Source organism: Prenolepis imparis, unplaced genomic scaffold, assembly GCF_030444845.1.
Source record: "Prenolepis imparis isolate NDT839.2.m4 unplaced genomic scaffold, iyPreImpa1.0 SCAF_8, whole genome shotgun sequence".
Taxonomy (NCBI): Eukaryota; Metazoa; Arthropoda; class Insecta; order Hymenoptera; family Formicidae; genus Prenolepis; species Prenolepis imparis.
In genome coordinates, this window is record NW_028141166.1 from 14,527,276 (window position 1) to 14,549,950 (window position 22,675).

The following is a 22,675-nucleotide window of genomic DNA, read 5'->3' on the forward strand; positions in this document are numbered from 1 at the left end:
TTTATTCTGCATAGTGTATCTCTCAGAATCAAAAGGAAAACTATTTTCCTAGTTATAAAATGTTTCACAAATCTATGACAGTATAAAAAATAGAGGCAATTAAAATTGATTATTTAAAAGAAAAAAAATATTTTTGCAGCAAGGATCAACATTAAAAGTATCTCGTTATGCAAAAAAAAAGTCTAAATCTAAAAAAAAATATTTCTTATTGTAATGTGAAATGGAAAAGTTTATACAAAATAAATTGTAAAAATTAATTAAATAATAAAGAAAGGGAACTGTTTAAAATTTTTCTTAAGAATCAAAACATTCGTCATAATCTTCATAGTATTAATATTGTTATATTACATCGTGTGCTCGGCTTTACCGCAAACGAAAGTTATTCCTCTTCCTCTCGAAGCAATTTCGCATCTTTTTCTTCTTTTCGGGGCAATGTCATGATTATCGTTGTTACAGAGAAGCGAGTAACGGAGCGTAACAATTGACTTTTTGCACTGGCGCATCGTTTTTCTTTGCGAAGCTCTATCTCTATGCATTTATTTGCATCTCGTGCAAATAATTTGTTTTCCGGCGCCTTTTACATTTCTATTTCCACTTATATGCACATTTCATTAAATTATTCACAAATTATAATCATGCTGTCGGTCGAAGAAGGATAATAAAACAAAAATCATGGATTTTATATTTTATCCGACCTGTCAACTTGTCTCATTTTTTTTCTTGGTGTTCTAAAAAAATAGAACCGGTACACACATATATACTTACCTATTATCGAAATTAAAATTCCTTTTATTACATTCGGTGGAATTTTAGTACATTACGTGGAGAAGAAACTATCTTGCCTCAACCTCCATTTTAGCTATTTATTTTTCTTCTATGTGGGACTTAAGGGGATCTCGACATTTAGTGTATAGTAAGTCTATCTCCTTGACCCGATTAAGAGTGATATACGCGAATCGCGACCTCCTCTCGACCTCAGGCTTGAGGAAACAACTGACTACGACCGGATGCACCTGAGACATGCACTTTCCCCCGCAGCCGCATGAAGCGGCCGAGAGTCAGCCGACATTTCCATCTCGTCGGCTCGATTTCAAGCCGCCGCCGACCGGATGACTCGCGTCAAGAAGAGCACAACAACTCGCGATACATTAACGACTTCGAATTTATTCTATTTATGCAATGCGGCCGCCGCGAAGAGTTTCGCTCCTGGAAAAAAAAGGAAAAAAAATGTTTTGAATCTTCCTGGAAGATTGGAAAGTTGCGCCGTTACGATGATTTCTCTTTTTCGAAGCTTCTCGCTCGACTCATGAATGATTTGCGAATTCGACATCAAGAATGAAAACATATAGTGAATAATACGCGAGAAGCGCTCCTTTATTAAATTACTAACGGAATCAGTTATCAAATCATCCTGTATTAGGGATTGTAACTTTCACTGTTGATTAAATGAGAGAGAGTTCTCTCATTAGATTGATCACCAGGATTAATAGTTATCTTGTAGATATATTATATGTCATTTAACTTCGAAAATATATCGCTATATATGTATTAAGACATTTATTATAATCTGTGTGTTTGTGTGCATCAAAGTATGTTTATCACGTAAAATCAGCTGATATTTCACGATATGGGAAAAAATAGGGAAAGGATTTCAATAATTGACACATTAAAAACTTTTTTTTTATAAATAATATTAATGAACATGCATATTACGAAGCATACAGATTCGTAAGGATGTAACTGTCTTGCATATACATCGTATTGGACTAGATGTAACCATGATTCACCAACTGCGTCTCAAATTGAGTTCTGCTACAGAATCGTAATCAAGTCGAAGCTCGCGCTAAAGTTGCGATGGCAAAGTCATCATAATGTAACATGTATATCTCTCAACAAATAATATAAAGACATAATTCTTACAACTTTGCCGATCGAACGTATTGCAACGTAAGCTTCTCAGCTTAATTCGATTTTATACTTTATCCGCTCGATCTATTCGCAAACGCGTGTGCGAGCGAGAGATATTAATGTATAATTTTATGTACATTGCGGAAGGGCCAGACGCCCTATTTACTATTTAATGATATAAATAAGAATAAATATTTCCATAATATCGCGAACAATGAAGGATCGACGGTAAAGCTCAAGTCATTCGATTTTCATCGATATCTCATTCTTCCCGTCGTCCATTATTCGATGAAAAAAAAGAAGAGGAAGAAGAAAAGTTATAGAAGAAAACATCAGGGACCATCGTTAGTGATTGTGATATCCAGAGTACGCCTGGCTGTGCAAGTGAGCGTGAGGATCTTCCCAACCGGAAGAGCCGCCGTTGGACCATCCACTAGATACGGGAGGGGACCATCCACCACTGACGGGACCAGACCATCCGCCAGATGAAACGGGTCCGCTCCAGCCGCTATTGTATGCGGTAACATCGTGATAGCTGCCTTTCTTCGCCCAGAGAGCCTTCAAACCGATAAAGGCAGAAATGGCAAGAGAAATGAGGGACGCGAAGATCGCCTTTTTCGCGATGATAGAGATGGCAAAGTACGCGAGAGTCGCTAAAAGGCCGATCTTCAATTTCACGGCAATCAGAAGAGGTATAAGTGCCTTCAACCCTTTCTTTTTGCCTCGACCTAAAATGAGACAAGAGATTTATTTATTATCGTTAAATGATTTGTTGAAATAATTACGTAAGACATGTATAATAGCAAATTAATTTTATCATCGATACGCATTAATGAAGATTCGTGTGAAAATTTTATCAGCAATCGTATCTATCAATTATTTAAATATTTTTATTAAATAATTCTGACATTACCTTCGACAACATCGTCGACGGCCTGACGAATTTCTGGTGGCACAGACTCGCTGATGGCACGAGCCGAGTCACGGATTTTGTCGAAGGCGGGTGTAAGATTGATCTGAAAGAACAGAATTTAAATTTAACTACACCATATTTACGTTGATGTAATTATAAAATAATTGTCAAATTTTATTAATTATCGCAGACGTATTGTGTTTCATTATATATAACTCTTATTTACCCTGAGACTGCGACCAGTCAGGAACTGTCCAGCTTCATCGCCAATAAAGTTCTCGAGGGTGTTTTGTCTCTCCGTGATATCGTTAGCGGCGTCTATTTCTTGATCGTACACGAGTTCCTTACCGGATCTGGCACTCCTGTCATCGGAATTACTTTTCACAAGGCTCACTCCGTTCACAAGTTCAAGTTTATCCTTGGCGAAGAATTCCTTAGCGGTCCTGTACAGAGTTTTCTGCACGCAGGCTATGCTGTCTTGCTTGAGGCATTCGTCGATGCTCTGTCCAGTGATTAGGACGACGGACGCGATCGCCAAAATCAACAGTTTCTTCAACATCTCGATGACTCCGTGCGAAAAATTTCACGAAAAAAAAAATTAACACTAGATGTCACGGCGCAACGCGTTCGATAGATCTACGATGGATAGACCTCCCTTTTCCGAAAGCCGTTCCGTGCGTAGTGAAATTTCGTGTGGTCCATCGGACAATCTCTTTAGCTTATATTTGGCGGACCCCTCCTTTACACCGTCTCCACCGTTGTGACCGCCCCACTGCCTTTTTTTCTTTCCATTTGATGTGTGTGAACGCGTAAGCATTTGCGTGCGTCGCGCATCCGTTTAACCGGCACATCACCGATGTATAAATGTGTTGGTTCAATAGACGATAGGTGTACCTATGACGAGGTTCGACCACGCCGCCAACCGCGAGGCGACCTGCGACCTACCTACGGCAGAGCAAATAGAGGCCGGGTGTATAGGAGCTGCGAGGGACAACGCCTTGAACATCAGTAGTAAAAAGGCTTTCTTCCAACAATGTACTTCTTAAGCATACGGGAACAACTTTGCATTGTGACATGCATTACATATGCAATATCTTTCATCGAACACACTTTGAATATCCGGTCAAAAATGCGAGTACAACGCACAGAGTAATAAAATAGAAATACTTCTGGCTACCTCAAAGAAGCACTCTAATGCTACGCGGTTGGGTTGTAAAGGATAGAAAATAGCACGTATATTAAGTGTACGATATTTCTATTTTCGTATTTATGGTATGGAATGGCATGTGTCACTTAAATTTAGCACATTAACAGAACTTTATTTTTATAATATGAATTTTAATAACACTCTTATCGAATAAATTATATTTTAAAATTGCAACCGGTACGATCAGTTTTATATATTTTCAATAATACGCGTTTATCTCTTATTATAAAATAAAATAAATGATTTGCTCATGTGTTTCTTAAATCTTATGACATAATATACAGTATATATATGCATAATTGGTTTAATATATGAATACTCACATAAAAAAACCTATAAATTATTAAAGAGATAGACTTATCTTGGATCAAATTCGACGATATTTCCGCGTGTCCTGATTACTTTGCATACTTACGTATGCAAAATCGAAAAACGGATGGGACCCGAATTTCAAGAATGTGTTAAATCTCATGTAAATACACTCGCGAGAAATCGTCGTTTCAACGATTTTAAATTCCAGCCTTAATACTAACCGACTTTGAATACATGTCAACGTATATTTTTTCTCCATTTTGGTATTTATTATCATATTCAATGAAAGACAATAAAAGACTTGATGGGAAAAGATCGTTCAGCGTATCCATTTTAAGCGAATGTTTCTTCAACTGGATAGAAAGCGTAGATGAATTCATTTTAAAGAACCAGTTGCAAAGAACACGTGGCAATAATGCATTCACTATGGTTTCTACAAATAGCAATAAACTGTATTTAATTAACTCAGTGTTGCAGTCTTCGCATCATGTGTACGTAAAAAAAAAAAGAATAAGAACGATAGCGAACGAAATAGCCGTACATACATATTAAACGCGACCTCTGCGTCTGATTAGATCCTAAACTTTTACTACTGAAAACCTCATTCGGCAGGCAAATCGAGAATGCGTAGCTCGTATCGTAGCTACAAGCAAGTTGCAACGTAACGAGCGATAATTTAAGTAGCTCAAATTTAACTAGCTTCATCGTCAATTCGAGAGACGAGAATTGTCATTATACAGTTCAAGGGGAAAAGCCTCTTGAAATTATCGTACTCTCTCCTTGTAGGTGGATATATCCTTCGTAGCATGTCGATACGATGCGGATACGAGAGGCGCAATCCGGTATGAATGGAAGAAAACTGGTATAGATCACAAATTCAAACATCCCGGATCCAACCTTCATCGCGTCTCATCGCGGACACCACTTTCTACTCTGACCCTGCGACTCTCACGCGGACCACGCTGACGGATGACGTCTCTTGTCGTTTTCATTCCGTTCCTCCCAACCTACCGGGAAGGTGCAAAGCACGGACACGCAACAATCAAGCAAATCTTTTATATTCAGCGAGCATATACGTGTTGGGTTTAAATTTCAAGAAAGTGAAACCGCGTAGGTGGTCTGCGAGATATATAACAAAAATGTATACGTGTTTTATCTTATACACACATCGGGATGACTCATATTAAAATTAGAATTATAGACAGGTTTTTTTTTTATTTTGAGAGCATTATATCAGATGTTTTTTTACATATACATACTTTTCTTTTTATCCTATATTTTTTTCTATTTTTAAAAACTGTTAAAGATATGCGACTTAAAATCTTAAGATGTGAAACATTTTATATGCTTATAAAAAATATATTATAGCAAATGTAAGTAGGGAATCTAATTATAATTACACCTCTATAAAGAAAGATATAGATATGTGAAGATGTAAAGATGTAAATATGATTACAACTTTCCGTAAAACACTTTTCTAAGATTTGCTTTTTGTTCATTGTATATACACATTACGACCATTACTTTCCTTCATCATTTACATATTTGATAAAAAATGGGATTACTCGAGAAAAGAAAAAGTGAAAGAACTGCATACGCACTAAGCTTTATGTCCATTATTTGTTATTATTAAAAGTCACACGCGTTTCATCGTTAATTCACACGCATAATTATTACGGAGTAACGCAGAAGTGACTCTCGTCTTAAACTCGGTCGATGATTCCTCTCAGCTTAAGAAGGGATTCAATGAAAAGCAAGTTCAATAACACCATAGTTCCCATTCCCGAGTCAGTGCTCATTCATCTTTTCTCGGTCATTGGGTAGCGCAGAATCCTTTCGTCGATCCTTCACTCCCATCGGAAGAGCAAGCCTTAAAAAGTAAAACCAAAGTTTCTCCTTTACGCTCAACGATAGCAACGATCGTTAAGCCACGGATACGCCTATCGCGGTAAAATCACTATGCTTTGCACGTGGAGTGGCTACATCGTAGATCAAACGTATGATTTTGTTCAGTGAAACGCGAATTAAAAACAGATATTTCCCATTAAACGGATTACGCTAACTCTCGCTCTTGTCATATAGATTAATATTATTAACGCGTTACATAGATTAAAGCAATGTAGGATAACAAGCTAGAGAAGAGAGAAAAAACTTTTATTAAACTGTAGTTTTTCTTACAGACGTAGCATTTTATACATGTAAGATGTGTATGCATATATAAGACAGCTGTATTTATTCTATTTGGATAACTAATTTATTAAATAATTTATATTTAATAATTTATTCTATGTGATTTTTTATTTCTCTAAAAAATGTATAGTCTATCTATTCTCTCTCTATCAATTTTATTTTTATAATGAATAAATTAATATTCATATAATATTGAAATTATTATAGTTAATTATAGTAGAATAATTCTAAAATTATAGCTTCAATAACGTTTGAATATCGTCAATCTTAATTATATGTTAAAAATATTCGTCGACTTTCGAAGCTCACGGTATTTTTCCAGATAAATATGCTAATGGATTAAGATGTTCCCACAGTATGTAGAATTCGAACGGAAACAAAGCTGCTCAAAAAAGCGTATCCATTTAAGGCAAACGTTTATAAAAGTGCATCGATCCAACGATTATTTCTTGCCCTAAATCGCAAAGGACTACGTAGCGGTTTTCGATATTCTAGTCTTCAAACCCTTGTCAGAAACTAGTTTAATGTCAATCGATGGGCTGTGCTAGGAATTTCTGATGCAATGTTCGATTGATTCTACGATGCCCACAGGCCATCGACATGGCGTACGACCTGAAAAATCGACTGGTAGCCGGGCAACTCGAATTTGAATTTTAAATTTCCTTACGAGAGGTTTGTAATGAGCGTGGAATATAACGGGGCACTCTTCCGCGTCCAACTGGTTCTTCTCATCTATGGACCATAAACGTGATACGTATGTGCCAGAAAAGATGATATTAATCCTTACAATGCTAAACATACATTGTAACACAATATGCTATTTGTATAAATTATACATACATTTTATATTATTGATAAAGGAATCGCATTTATATTAATAATTAATGATATTATGATATTATAATATTATATATTAATAATAGCCAAAAGAGACTATAAATTATATTTCGTAAATATAACAATAATTAATAATCTATCAAAAAAGCACAGAACCGAAAGTATAACAAATGAGGCCCATTTATTCTTTGTACAGAGTGTCGTCAAAGTTATCAAACAGAACCAAAGGAAAAGAAATGAATCATTCTCTTGACTCTTTCATTAATCATCATGCTCAGAGCATCATGCTAATTACAATTCATCATTACTTCCATTGTTATTAGATATAATAAATTCGATAATTATTTCAATTATTTATGCGTGTAATACAGTACCTTCGATAAAAGTGGCATCATAGCGACGCGAAGGTAAAAAATAAAATGCTATGCGATAGAGACAATTACGTTTTTAGCAATAGAATATTTTGTAAAACGTTCGATTTGGATAATTTTACCAACGCGACGAGTTATAAAATCTCAATCGTATTTTACATAAACGGAGTTGCAGCAAGTCGCATGGCTAGGCTGCGCTAGCGACCGGCTTTGCTCGGGACTGCATCGCCGTCTGAGCTGCTTTCAATGCGGCTCTCCAGGTTTTATGATATTCGAAACGTAAAAAAGGAAACGATCGGTATGTATGCCAGTGGGTCTTATAGCCGGAGCTCTTTCCGTCCCCTTCTCTACGTGGAGAAAGAAGGAGCCAGGAGTTGCAGTGGGAGGAATTCAACGCGGAGAAGGCAGCCGGAGGAGATGCACAGTGAGAAAAGGAGGAACTGTTCCTCTTACATCTCTCGCTGTCTAGGCTGAGCCTTTTTCTCATCACACGATTCTCCTTTACTTCTTTCTTCTTTCTCGATGTCTTTTCTTCCATCAAGCTCATCGCAATCCAGCTCTGAACTGAAATTCACGTGCATGCGGGGAAAACGTCGCGGAAAAAATAGGTATCGATCTGAATCAGACGTATTTTCGCAATTCTTTTTTTTTGATCTTGACAAATTTTTCTCGTACAAATTGCTATATTTTAGAACACGAACAAATCTGGAGCTCGTAAAATATCTGAATAGATATATAAAACGCGTGATTTTTTTTAACATCAGCTGCGTATTATTAATAGGATTTTTTCGCAACATCCGTGATGTGTCTCTATATGTCATTAGGAGCTACATACTTAACTTTCGGCGTGCGCGCTCTCTGTCGCCGTCAATCCACTTAAGTGAGAACTACTATTAGCCTTACATCGTTGTAACAAGCGTTAGTTGGGTAAACGCGCATCCTCACGCAGGTGAATATGCAACATGCGACACGGCAGGTCGCTGGCACACTTTCCTCATTGGCTCGATTCGTTACCTCGTTCCTGCGATTTTCCAATGTTCCGTGTGCGAGCAAATGGGAAACATCGTGTCGACTCTTCGGGCTCGATCCAACGAACCATATCGTTTCATTCTTAAGCCTATTACTTTAAATGCCTTATTAATTTCTGGCAATAACGACACATTACGCAGAGGCTCGTCCGAAAATTATGCACTAAATGCTGCCTCCGTTTAAATCGATTTCGTGATTTATATCTTACGTCTTTGACCTATGTATTAAATTAAAATAACACTTCGTATGAGATAATATCATATGTAATAATATCATGTCATTAATATTATTATCGTGAGAAAAACATGAAATAATCGCAAACCTCGAAAATCGAGATGGTAATAAATGCAAACACGATATATTTCGTATATTTCAAACACGTATGCTTTTATTAACATGTGTCGCACACAACAATAAATACGTGTGTAAAAAAATAAATAAATAAAAAAATCCAACAACGTTACTTTGGTTTCTTCGGTACGTCTCTGTGCTATATTTCACTGAGAATTCCTGTCAAAGTGATAGACCAATAGAGATCGATTATCGCATTTCTCGCGAGCAAACATTTTGTTAAACATCACTTTCTAACCATAGCTGTCAATTAGTCTCTTCGTCATTGTCGTCTCGTCGATGTCAGTGTCACTAATCTCGTGTCACGTCGCGTCGTCGGTCAATTTCTAATATCTATTAACCCTCCTATCGCTATCGTTAACGTTTATACGTTTAGTTTTATAGTCAAGAAGATATAAAAGCCACGTTGAGAAAGGTGCACGTTGCACTAAATGAATGAGAAACGATAATGAAGAGATAATGAATATGATGTGATTGAAATGCAAATTACATGAACACACAATATCAATGCGCCTGTCAACGTGGTATATGTCTAGCCGTGTCTATCCGAATGAAGCTTTAATAGCGATAGGAGAGTTAAGAAGCTCGAAAATCAATTCAGTTTTGCGATTAAAGTGTTGCAATTGGCAAAGGTTCAAGATGTTCCCAAGTTAGCGTAAATATCGGCGTATCCTCTGTAAGGCAACAGCGTGGCGTCGTCGTCATCGATTGATCTCTTCTTGCGATGATGATGGCCAACATCTTGGGCGTAAACGACATGGTGACCATGTTCTTCGTGGCCACCCGCCAGTTTCTTCACGGCTATGATTAGTGACAACATCAAAGCCATGGCCGAAACCATCAACGCTTTCATGGCCAAAAGACCCAAAGCACCGAAGCCCATAGCGGCCATCATCTTACCTAAATAAATTAGGAACATATACCTTTTAGATTCATTGAAATTTAAATTACAATAGAACATATAAGATTATGTCGAAAACGTAACGATTGCATAACAATATGCATAATGATGATTATTAATGTGTTTTTAACAATGTGCTTAATTATGCGTTGGTCACATTAAATATAACTAAAAATTATTTCTTTTGAAAATATTTATTATTATTATTATTATTATTATTATTATTATTATTATTATAAATTCGTAAAAAAGCAATGTACATTTATATTAAATTTAATAAAAATATATAATGTATGTATAAAATAAAATATGATAATTAGATGCATATATCATCATTGCATCGCGCGCAATTTTTTAAGAAGATGTGCAAAATATTTATACAAAGTTAAACTTATTTAATACACAGACACATAAATGATATGTAACGATCGCTTTCGCATAACCATCTCTTTGCGTAATGCTAATCACATTCGTGAATGCTTACCCATCATAAGAGCCATTAACATGAGTCCGCCGCCGCCGCCTTTCTTATCACCTTTGCCGCCACCGAAACCACCACCGCCGCCGCCGCCGCCGCCGAAACCACCATCCTTCCTCGCTGCAAAATACAAATTTTCAGAAATCCTCGTGAAATTCTCACAACACGTTATTCATGTTGTTCTAACAAATTTTACCAACCTTCAAAATCGGAAGGCAAGCTCTCCTTCAACGCAGTCTCCATATTCGAGGGGAACAAGGACGGCAGCTTGACTCTGAGTTCTCTACCTTCCAGGAACTGAAGGAAGGGTCCAAGACTTCCGAAGCTCTTCAACACTCTGGCTTTCCGGACAGAGCCGGGTACCTCGACCAAGGATACGCCGTCGAACAGTTCGATGTTTCGTTCCTTCATGGTGTTCTCCAGTAACTGCTGTACGATCTTCCGAACGATTCGCACTCCGTGACAAGAGACCGACGCGTTCTTCGAATCGTCCGTCACGCACGACGTCGAGAATCCCGTCCACGCATCCTTGGCGGTTTCCGCAGTGGCGGCGTCGATAGTGTCGACGATCCACAACGCGCAAATCACCAATGTCAGACAGACGTGTAAACGCCGACGACCGATTCCCGGCATGCCTAACCGAAGCATGATTTGACGGTCCGGAAACGAGGGTCACGAAACGAAAATGTCTGGGCTCCGCCGTCGAAGACCACCGGGGTCCTATTCTTCCCTTCGTGTTTTTGGACGGAAAAAACCGTGAAGGGAATCCCGCGTATAAATAATACCGTGAAGCTGCGGAACCTACGGCGGAGGTTCGAATGCTGCAGTGTAAGAGCTTGTAATTCCCATTTATATAGATCTACTTGACGGTCGGTGATTGTACTAAGAAAAAAGCAAGGAGAGCAAGCATCGGGTACGGTGGCTGCCGTTCTCTGCTCTTGCTGTGCATTAGCCGGTAATTTTTCGTTCACCTAGACGTCGGTCTCTTCGACGATTCGTTTAATTCTTATTTCCGAAGCGTTTCAGAGCGTTACGGCGCGGTCGGCTTGCGAGAGCCAGGCTCTCCGCAATCATCATCGATACGGATGACGCCTTTTCACGTCTTTTCTCCCCTCCGTCGCTTGCCTCTGGCCTTCGGCCAGACGTAATTCTCACGAGTCTAGAGCGGGATGCTCTTTAATGCCATTCTAGATCACATACTATCAGCCTCCCGGATCATTCGATATCCATCGGCTCTCTTCCCTGGCTCCGGTTCGCCATCCTTTCTCTTCCTTCCGCGCTTTAGTGGAGCGGAAGAGAATCGTGCCGATTTCGAATCGTGATCGCGCACCATCCCCGCGTATACGCAAGGTGCGTCAAATAATAATACACGCGAGCATTCATGATACTCCGAAAAGCAACGTGGAATTTTGCGGGATCTACGTTGTCACGAACATGAGCAGCCGAGCAAATTATTGCCGATCTTTATTCCAATCGGTAGATCGTGTCAACGTACACGAGGACGACAAACGGACCGACCTCTTACGCGTTGGGGGATATAATGTGAGAGAAGTGCGAATATGTGTGGAAAAGGAAGGAGGCATGGTCTGGTGTGCGCGAAGAAAAGAATAAAGAGAGGCAGAAACGCCATTGTGGAAGAAAAAAGAAGAGATGACTTAATCCACAAATCTAGTTCATCTCTCTCATGCCTTTCTCTTCCGTTCCACTTCCCCTCGCTACTACTCGATACTGCGATATATACGTAGCAGAGGCTGGTAGGTATAACTACAGCCGATTCGAAATCATTCTTCCGTTCTTCGGGACAACTCGATCGCATGCGGACGATCGACTATATAAATCTGATCGTAGCTCGCGTAGCTCCAAAGGCCATTCGAGTTCTCATCGATTAGAACTAGTAGTCCTCAGCAGTCGCTCTATCGCATGTATACTTGCCAAGTCTGTATATACACATGCGGCATGTTATAGTTTTAATTGGTGCACACTATGCTCTGTTTATTTTAAAGCGCAAAAATTTACAACTATACGTTACGTATTTACATTGTATTTCGCTCCATTCATAAGAGATTGAGGTTTATTGCAAATTCATCGCCCGATAAACACTATCCGCATTAAAAACTTAAGAGGCCGTAACAAAGCCGTGTTACTGTGATACCCTCCATCGCATATTAAGAGATTTTTATATTTAAACGCGATCTCAATCCCGCTGCACATTTAGTGTTTAGTAAATACTTTTATTCGATTTATTACACTTAATTTTGTTTACGTTTGATAAAATGGCAATTGAATTAAAAAATTTGAAAACTCTTCCTTTTTTAAATAAATGTGATAAAATTCTAGATCATAGTGATAAAACATTTATAGATCAGATAAAAAATATTATCGATATTAATTGATGCAGTTGATTCAATTAAGAAAATTATATTTTGTAAAATTTTACCTCTTTAATAAATCAACATGAATTTAATATTATTTTTAAGATTATGAATTATAAAGCTATTTGTCATTTTAAAAGCAAAATTTATAAAATAAATTCTCATCGCAATAATCATGTAATAACAAATTTGTCACAATAAACCGATTTTCACCATTTTGTTCCGGTGTTAATTTCTCCAACGTGTAGGTAATTACGTTTCAAGTAAACAAGAATCCAGGTTACTGGCAATGATTGACCCACATATCAGAAATCAACGGTTAATTCCATATCCGTCATTTGCCTTCTTCTTTTTCCGATAACGATAGTTACCGAACATTAATTATTTAACTCACGACAGATAGTACTCGATTGGAATGTATATAAATAAAAAACAGTTAGTAATGATAGTAATTAAAAGAATAAATTTCGAAAACATATTTATTACCAAATACCAGAGCGGTATCCGTGTACGATCGAGGTTTCGGACACACCAAACTTTAATTTCTTTCTCCGCCACACATGTGTGCATGAACGCTTTTTGGAAATAAAATAAAGTAAAATAAAGAAATTGGGTCAAATCCGTATCCGCGATCCCCCCGTATGTTGAAAATCGAAAGTCGATTTCCTGAACGGTACAAGATGAACGATTTTCTCTTTCTGCCACACCGTGTCTCTTATCTCGCAGATATCTCCCTTCTGATCCTTACGAATCAGGATGGAGAAAGCGGACGTAGGAAAGGAGGCCGACTTGTTTGAATGAGAAATGTTTGGTGTATCACGTGGTCCAGACAATTTCCCTTGGATCCGGTAGACGCGCTCACCTCCTCTCCAAACAAAATTCCACGTTATTATTTTAATATATATATATATGTGTAAATTTAAAAATGAAATAGAAAAATAACATATAAAAATTAAACATTATATTGTATATACTATTAATCGCAGAAAAAAAATTTAAACGTACGACAACGTGTTATAAAAACTTGCAGTAATAATGACTTCAAAAGGTAGGCGCACATTATGCTATATACAATAAGCTGGTTAATATAATCACACGTCTGGTGTTAAAGTCCCGCTAAGATTCGTAAACCGTAACGTTGCGCTTGACATTTAATATTTTCAGTGATTTAATTGCCCAGAGAAATCTTTATGTAAGAATCTCACGTAACAAAAAATATGCTACTTTTCTTGTTAAACTGTGCACACACATACACACACAAAATAAGATTCAAATACTACACATTCAAATTGTAAGATAATTGATAAACGTATAAAATTAATTATTTACTAATCAAATTTTCTTTATCGGTCATTATATTTGTATAACTTTTATTAATTATTAATATCTTAATCACATCATTAAGTTAACAAGTTTTCTACACACTTGCAATTTTAGTTTACCGTTGCAAAACTACCGAAATGGATCGTCTGGATGTGAAATCGCGAAAACTTTTATTCTCGCGTCTATATGATGCTTTATCCTATCCGACCTACAAGCCGTCTTAAATAGACCACAACTAACGATCGTGACTAAAATGCTTACCGCACATATAGTAGTATCGTTCGCTGTTTATAGCTGTATTGTTCGTAAAATCTTATATTTAGTCAATGCGTAGTTGAGCGTATCCGTCTCTTACTCGAAAGTTGTTTCACCGGAAACATTGATTATTCGTGATTAAAAAGGAGGACAATCTCAAATTTAATGTCAAATATTAATTTTCATAATTTTAAAGATAGTAGAATTTATGGAATTGCAACGATAAATCACATCATTATTGCTACTATACTATGTGCATTAAAACTTAGCAGTTATGATCATATTTTGCTGTGACAAATAAAAAATGAAAGCGTATTATTTATAGGGTTGAACATGGAGATAAATGTGAATCACAGAAAGACGTCCTGAAAAAATTTATTAAAAAAGATAAATCTTATTAATTATTATAGATGCTTCAATGTCAAAATCTTGTTTCGCTAATTCTTTGAATACGATAAAAAATCTTATTTTCAATTTCTTTTTAAAAATATTTAAACATAATAATGTCATACAAAATTACCATATGCAACGAAGATTCAAAAATAAAATTATTTTATCTTCTTATAATATTTTTATAATAATAAATGTGATACACAAGTGCAATTCTATAAAAATAATAAATATATTTGTTTATATAAAAAATAATATAAAAAAATATTATATATATATATTATACATTTCGCAGTCTTGTTAATCAGACACAATAAATTAAATGTATATGATATAAAAATAAATAAAGCATAGTTATTCACGCGCTTAATATTGCTATCATTTTCATCATTTTGGCGTTATGTGCGTCTAAATTTTTTTTCTGTAAAGAACTATAATATCTACAAGATTGTATATACTCGTCCGTCCATTCCGTCAAAGCAGATCGCTACAAGACTCTCTGTTGAAGACATGTTCTATTTTAATTAATAATCTGCAAAGTGTAATCTTCAAATTATGAGATTTTTGTATAATTATATTTTATACAATATTACGGATTTACTAATTAGTTTACTATTTACTAATTATTTACTAATTATTTACTAATTATTTTTTATAAAAAATTTTAGAAACACACTTCACGAGAGATTTATCACAGTCTAAAATTGCGTAATCTTCAAAACAAATCCTTCAAAAATCCCATCAAAAAAGCTTAAACGATTTCTAAGCCTTTGGTTTCGTATTATTTAAAGTCGAATAACATTTAACATCAAAAGAGTGATTTGTTTAAAGAGTGATTGTTACTTTTAGTTTGAAAATATAAAATATCTAATCTCAAGAAATATTATCATACGAATGTGAATAAAAAATAAATAATTAAGAAATAATATAAAAGATTAAAGCGCACAATTGTTAGAAAAGACAAAGAGTAATATATATGTATATGTATGTGTGGTTGTGTACATATTCTCATGTTCATTTAACTTTACATTCAGTGCTAATTTATAAATCATCTGACGCTGAATATGATTTATCGAAAATTCTATTTAACAGTTGAGACAGTTAGTGCCAAATATGCAAACCAAAAGTAGGATAATCACATTTAATGTTTAATGCAAATGTAGATCTAAATTCTCGAGATATCACAGATTCAAGTACGGAGAGCGAGAAGAATATAACAGCGCTCGTGTTTAATCGGATGTCCTACTGACGAGAGTCTCGCAGTATCCGCGATTATCTATAAGTAGAGTCATGAAAGTAGGTAAAACTCTTGTAATGCGTATCCTTCCCACATCAGAGATGCTCTTGTCTACCATCTTAAGTATCCGTAATCCGAAATGTGACGTCCTGACGTCGCTGTCACCGTAAATATGTGCGTCGCTGTGTGTTATTGACGTAGTCATATGCGTCGTGCTGTTCGTCGTCCGGGAAATTCGAGCATGACAATAATAAAGGACCACGTCTGCTATTACTGTAGAGATAGAGTTAGAGGGTGCAACGAAACGATCGCGGAAAATGAGAGAGATGAAAAAGAGGAAAGAGAAGATTAAAAAACTAATAGTGCAAATAAATACTATAAGGGGTAAATTCTACGGGAAATTCTCAAGAATACGAATCCGAGGACGTCGCACTTCTCAATCGATCTCGAGCAATCCTTGGATCCTGGCTCCCTTCTGACAATTAGAAAGTATTCACTTTACGTGCGCCGAATAAGCCAGTTCGTGGGCGTCCGGCTGTCCGAAAGTCGGCGTTTTTTCATTGAAACTTCTTCCCCATCCGCTAGAATAGCTATCACCGTGACCATGCTCGTGATGAGGATGTGCCACCACCTCGTAGGTCACGTGTTTTCCTTGCGAGAAGAGTTTCTTCAGACCTATGATACCAGCTAGTAGAAGAGCGATCTTCGATAAAAGAAGAGCTTTGCCGACCAAAAGAGCGAGCGCTTTGAACGCGAGACCACCGATGAGGCCCATCTTCAAGACAGCCGCGGCAATCAACGGGCCCATGTTGTTTTTCTTTCCACGACCTGTACAAGGCGAAATAAAAATGTCATTGTCACTTTCGGCGGAGTTAACTAAGCAGTGGACGAAGAAGTGGCGCGACATGCATAATTGTACTTTCCACGCGGAAAGCAATAAAGTTCGGTGATAAGCAGATGAATGAGCGGATGAATGAACCAAAGGAGAAAGCTATTTGTTTATGCAGTCGATGACACAACTTTACGCGCGAACACAGCGAAAATTGAAACCAGTCTAAAACCTGACACGTCATTTAAATATATACAAGGTATACAAGGTGTTCGATGAATAGCATAATATTCTTTATTCAATACTGACATAATCTTTCCTTAACAAGAATGCCAAATCATTAATAATTTCTAAATAATTATAAAATAAAAGAAGTTTAGAAATTAAATTGAAAAAGTTTCTTTATCAATATGGATTTTGAATAAAATTTTACTTGAAAATTTGAAACATTTAGTTATGTCGAATTTTTAAAATCTATGAGGATATAAAAAAAATTAGTATGCATCAAATACGTTTACTGCAGCTTATTGAACACTTTGATTTTAATTATTGAACATCTTGATTTTTAAATCTGTGTATTCTATGAAAAAGTAATTCGTAAAAAAACTCGAAATTATAATTACCTTCTTGAATAGGTCTGTCAGAGCGCTCCATAGATAGGCCCAAATTTAACGAGCCAGTCTCATCCTCCGACGCGGACACAACAATATCATCCTCGGGTAAAATCCTCCATTTGATGCTTCTCGATTTGATGAAGGCGTAAAATTTATTCGCGACGAGATCGAGAAATTGACTCTCATCGTCCTTACTTCTACCGGCCTCGAACGTAATCACATCCTCCGACGTTTGGCTCGTCTTCCTGATCTCGATGTCGTCCGTGAGCTCGATCGAGGCCTTCTTCAGCAACTTGTTCATGTACGTCACCAACTTCAACATTACGCAACTGCTGATGTCGTTTTGGGAGCATTTCGAGTTGAGCTTACGAAGAAGTTCCTCTTCGTACTTAGCTCGATCCGTTAGCGTCACAGATTGCTGCTCAACGACGCTTATCTTTTCCTTATTCTCCATAGGATTTGCCAAACATACTCCCAGACAAAATAATGCCAATACTAGAGTTGTCTTCATGATGCTCTTCTGATAAAACATTGTGCAACATAAATTCATTTAAGCAAAGAGACAAAATATATTCTACGGATACATTTTGACATGTTTTTATACAGATTACAGTTCAACTATAAGCACAATTTAATATGCACAACAAAATAAAATATTTTATTTGTGTAAAATAAAATTTAATTATTTACAATAATTAAAATAATTATTATAAATAAATAATTATAATTTAATTATTAATTCATTTATTTTATAAATTGCAGAAAAGCATAATGATCGACGCACGACAAGATGCAATTGAAAAAAATAATCATACGTAAGGCAAGATGCAATTGTAGTTGCGCGTTCCTTCAAGCGGCGTATGAAGGAGCACGAATCGAGTTCAATATTCAGTGATCCACGAATAATGGAAATGATAAATTGACCCACCTGGACCCGAAGCCACGAAAAGCTACAGGGGCGCGAGGAGAGGGAAACGTAGTATGCGGCAAAAACTTGCGACCCTTCTGTCTCGATTAACTGGTCCGTACCCAGTAAAAGCCCTTCTGATGCACTATTCTCTCTTGTCAATCCCGATACGTAGATCGCGGAGTAGTACTAGGCTTCTGAACCCGCGTTTCGCCCCGACGACTTTATATACGTAGATCACCGGCTTATAGAGTAGACACCGAGGTGTACACGATGTTATTGCACGTCGACCCACCACCTTCCCGTGGGGAAGTATATAGGAGCCTCCTTGAGAGAGACGATGACGCGCGAATGTGGCGGGTGGCGACGGTCAGGGACGAGCGGTAGTGGTGCCCACTTTTGCCTTTGATACAGCTCTAGGAACGCGCGGTAGGCCCGACAGTGATGGTGGGATAGATCGTGCATGACTGCCTTGTATATACGCGCGATCTCGCTCGCGGAAGAGAGGATTGACCCCAGAATCCCATCGAAGGAAGTTAAGGCTGAATAGAGCGCTTTGCGCTGTCTTTTGCGCGCAAACTGGTTTTGCTCGTCGCGCAAATAAGTGGCTGGTGCAACACCAATATATATCTCCTCCCGTAAAAGGGGAAGAGAGGAGGAGAGCAGGAGAGAATCCATGCGTATCGTTCACCTGCGTGCACACACAAACTAGTTTCCTAGGGCGATACGCATCGTGCACGCGTCGTAAAACGCCGGTCGACGTAAGTAGCGGCTCATCGCGCTCACGTCCTTGTGTGGGTTCGAGAGACGTCGCATTGCATCGCATCGCGCGATTCATGAACACGCGAGCCGCTGTCGTTCTGATGGACCATTACCAACTTACCTGGCCGCGAGAACCGTGTCACGGATGTAGAGCACGCATGCCATCCATCCCCGGCACCTTATACGTGCGACTCTTGTTTGTGGCGGCACATTAATCGCGGCTCCTAAGCCCGCTCTTTTCACGAGTCTCTATACGCACTCGTGCGGACTTTTAGGGTAGAGAGACCAGACTTGATCATATAGGCTCGCGGCGGAAAGCCGATGTCGGGAAAGCGCTAAAATAAATGAGTTATTGTAAGGAAATTACTCGGAAATTACTGGAGCAGACTTGAGTGTCTGGCGAAATGCGCTTTAAATTGTCTCGGTCGATTTAATTAATTTTTGCGAAAACCGTGGCAAAAGCGTTAATAAGAGCGCGCCAGATGCGGTTGTCACGCCGAATTAACATACTTCAGTGGCGGCTGTTGATGACTGGATATACGTTTGTTCTAGAATTACTGGAGGATTCGAGGAGAAACTCTCATGTCCATCGGTTATTTTCGCGATATTTATATTAAGTATAGATAATATACTATATCTAATCGCATATTATACGCGGATTGCTCGAACGATCAGATCCTTATTGAGGCCTGAATACTATCGTATGTGTTTACTCGCCATTCATTACTATACATTCACAAATCTATCTACGTCACTTTTGATTGTAAAACAAAATCAAAGCGCGCGCATAGAAAGCGCATCGCAAAAAAGTCTCGAAGAAAGTAAAAAGAGACAAAGAGTCTCTTGAATGAGGCAAAAATATCGTCGACTGTGATTTATCACAGTTGCATGTCATATATGTTTGTAGTGGCATGCTAATTTCTGCTTAAACATCGTTCAGTGACAACTTCCAACGAGCAAGTGCCATTAATGTTTTATCGAATTTCTCTGTTTTATAGTGCTCGTTATTATCTAATTCACAATAAAAAAGATATATTACACGTACATATTGAAAGGGGGTACAACAAAAATATATTAAAGAAAATAATAATATAATCTATATACAAAAAATTTATGACTTTATTTACAAATTTAATTATTCTTGCGATGCAATTATTCTTTAATGCTTACTGATAATCTTGCTAAATAATCTCATTATTCTGACGATTATCAAAGTCGAACACACGATAGCGTTTAATTAAAGCTTAAACTTAATACACGTACATGCAAGAGAAATAGCTAAGTTGTTAGATTGAAAATGATTTCTCGTCAGACCTGTCTAGTAAAATCATCTTTCCGCAAAAAGCCGGTATAAAGAATATGATGCAACATTAATGATTGACTGATTTATGTCTACTATATAATGACTAACAGGTGATTTTATCTAATTAATTATAAATAACTCCACAGATTTGTATTTGCATAAAACATTCGTTGTAGTAATAAATGAATCATCAAGTTTCAACAGACTGACAGCACAAGCAATATACATATTCTGCTATCAAATCTGTCTTAATTTCAAAATGATTTAATATTTACATATAATATTAAATTTCGGAATAATCTCCACACACAATTTTCCTCATTGGCCTAGATTTACATCATATTTACTATAACTACAAAAAATATAATTACAAAATGGTACAAGAAAAAAATCAGAAATGAAAATTCAAGTGGCTATTTTCCTCTAAAGCGTCTTCGTGGAATAAATTTATGAAAAATACGTAGATTAAAGAAGATCACTTGAACAATTATAATACATTTACATTCATAGTCTAATGTACCTCTCAAATACATTGGATGCTTAACCGATGGATAATGAGGCGTGGGCGAAATCGAAGAAAATACACCATATCCGCCTCTCTCGTTCTTGAATCTAGAGCCCGGTTTCTCGTAAGAGCGACTTTCGCGGTGAATAGATAGGTAGATAGGTACAGAGGTTAACGTCACGACCTAGCCGCGAAAGCTCGCCCATATACACCGATCTTTCTCCACGCGAATCACACCATTACAAGGCGCTCGCGAGAAAGAGCGCGTTTTGGTGCACCGTTACGTCGAATTCCAGACAGGCATTTCGGAATTCGAATAAACGCTCTGCTCGTCGGAATAAAGTAACTATGATATAATATGCAAATGCATTTTATCTTCATTGGCCAAATCATTCAATATTGCTTTATAAAACTGTCATTTAAAACTGCTTATTTATTTTTAAATTCAAAACGCATATAATTTGTAAAAAATTTTAAATAATATATATTAAAAACACATAAATATATTGCAACAAGAATTTATAATAGATAATCTAGTACCTATATAGAATCTTGTAGAATATAGAGCTCACTGTGCAAATGTCTCAGAATTGTTTTCATTAATTTGCGTCCATAGCTTTTTAGCTAGCTGGATCCCACATTCATAATAAGGGATACTAACTTACTTAAAACCGTTGTGTGACGGAAAAAGATAAAGATAATACGATTTTAATTGAAAGACAGCATAGCGTTAACGATAGAATATATCATCACTATTATTTAGTGCGTATAACAGTACAATCGCATTATTTAATACACGAAACTGGAGTTGCATGTGTATATGTATATAAAATATATATTGTAAATATACACGTGTGTGTACATATAATACATATAATATTATATACATATATGTATGCATGTATATATGTGATATACATACATATATACATTTTTTTTATATATATGTAATATGTATATGTGTATATAAAACACGTAGTTAGAGCGAGTTTTGTAAAAGACAGAATCGGCAAAATATATAAAAAGAATATGTACTAGGAAAATTTCCAAGTTCATCGTTCGCAATTGGCTTCCGGCAATTTAATAGAAAGTATAGAAAAGCCGAAAAGTCGAACAGTTCATTTTTATGTAGACATCGCTTTCGCTGCGTTCGTAATTAGGATAAGCATCAGTGTTCTTAGTAATTTGAGATATAATATACTTACGCGCGTATCTTTAAGAAAATGTATGTAATTATAAGCGCACTAGTTTTCACATGCTATTGCGTTTTCTCTACATCAAAAGGATCAAATAATCGCATTGTTGTATTTCGTCATAGTTCGTATTTCCTTTCACTTTTCCGATCATCATTAAAAGGATTAATTATTTTTATAAAACATAAATTTTCTTATTTTGAAATACCGCACTTGTTAAATTCAAAAATTATATGAATATCATAAAAATATTTTTTAATATAGTATCATAGTAAAATAATATTCTCTTTTGCTTATCAACGACATCAAACTATTACGTAATTTAATTATTTTTATTGATATATTGCAATATCTTTTTTATATAAAAATAATAATAAATCTAGATAAAATATCACAGTGTATACATTGCCATCTTTGTATGCAATTATAAAAATCAATTCTTAACCACAGCGTGGAGGATTAGGACCAATGTGCATTTCTATCGATTT

General features: G+C 36.6%; 3 protein-coding genes across 3 annotated transcripts; all 3 read right to left on the reverse strand.

The window, feature by feature from the left end:
* Positions 1–1,695: 1,695 nt before the first annotated feature.
* Osi6 (DUF1676 domain-containing protein Osi6) lies at positions 1,696–3,504 on the reverse strand. The gene is made up of 3 exons (XM_083043717.1): positions 3,048–3,504; positions 2,822–2,924; positions 1,696–2,636 (listed from the first exon to the last, which is right to left on the reverse strand). Exons 1-3 carry the CDS (start codon positions 3,378–3,380, stop codon positions 2,254–2,256), a joined length of 819 nt encoding a protein of 272 aa, XP_082899843.1. The 5' UTR covers positions 3,381–3,504; the 3' UTR covers positions 1,696–2,253.
* Positions 3,505–9,225: 5,721 nt separating this feature from the next.
* Positions 9,226–11,148, reverse strand: LOC145939795 (uncharacterized). Its single transcript, XM_083044397.1, has 3 exons — positions 10,698–11,148; positions 10,504–10,617; positions 9,226–10,018 (listed from the first exon to the last, which is right to left on the reverse strand). The coding sequence occupies exons 1-3, from the start codon at positions 11,143–11,145 to the stop codon at positions 9,753–9,755; spliced, it is 828 nt and encodes a 275-aa protein (XP_082900523.1). The 5' UTR covers positions 11,146–11,148; the 3' UTR covers positions 9,226–9,752.
* A 5,383-nt stretch (positions 11,149–16,531) lies between these two features.
* Positions 16,532–18,590, reverse strand: LOC145939640 (uncharacterized). Its single transcript, XM_083044092.1, has 3 exons — positions 18,446–18,590; positions 17,527–18,037; positions 16,532–16,902 (listed from the first exon to the last, which is right to left on the reverse strand). Exons 2-3 carry the CDS (start codon positions 18,026–18,028, stop codon positions 16,568–16,570), a joined length of 837 nt encoding a protein of 278 aa, XP_082900218.1. The 5' UTR covers positions 18,029–18,037; positions 18,446–18,590; the 3' UTR covers positions 16,532–16,567.
* Positions 18,591–22,675: the final 4,085 nt, after the last annotated feature.

What these genes read in the sequence shown, in the direction of transcription:
- Osi6 (XM_083043717.1), bottom strand. Translation starts at nt 3,380, where the DNA reads ATGTTGAAGAAACTGTTGATTTTGGCGATCGCGTCCGTCGTCCTAATC. An exon ending in TGACTGGTCGCAGTCTCAGG is followed by an intron (nt 2,925 to 3,047) that starts GTAAATAAGAGT and finishes CTGTTCTTTCAG; the next exon opens with ATCAATCTTACACCCGCCTT. An exon ending in CGTCGACGATGTTGTCGAAG is followed by an intron (nt 2,637 to 2,821) that starts GTAATGTCAGAA and finishes GTCTCATTTTAG; the next exon opens with GTCGAGGCAAAAAGAAAGGG.
- LOC145939640 (XM_083044092.1), bottom strand. Translation starts at nt 18,028, where the DNA reads ATGAAGACAACTCTAGTATTGGCATTATTTTGTCTGGGAGTATGTTTG. An exon ending in TGACAGACCTATTCAAGAAG is followed by an intron (nt 16,903 to 17,526) that starts GTAATTATAATT and finishes CGCCTTGTACAG; the next exon opens with GTCGTGGAAAGAAAAACAAC.
- LOC145939795 (XM_083044397.1), bottom strand. Translation starts at nt 11,145, where the DNA reads ATGCTTCGGTTAGGCATGCCGGGAATCGGTCGTCGGCGTTTACACGTC. An exon ending in CTTGCCTTCCGATTTTGAAG is followed by an intron (nt 10,618 to 10,697) that starts GTTGGTAAAATT and finishes TGTATTTTGCAG; the next exon opens with CGAGGAAGGATGGTGGTTTC. An exon ending in GTTAATGGCTCTTATGATGG is followed by an intron (nt 10,019 to 10,503) that starts GTAAGCATTCAC and finishes TAATTTATTTAG; the next exon opens with GTAAGATGATGGCCGCTATG.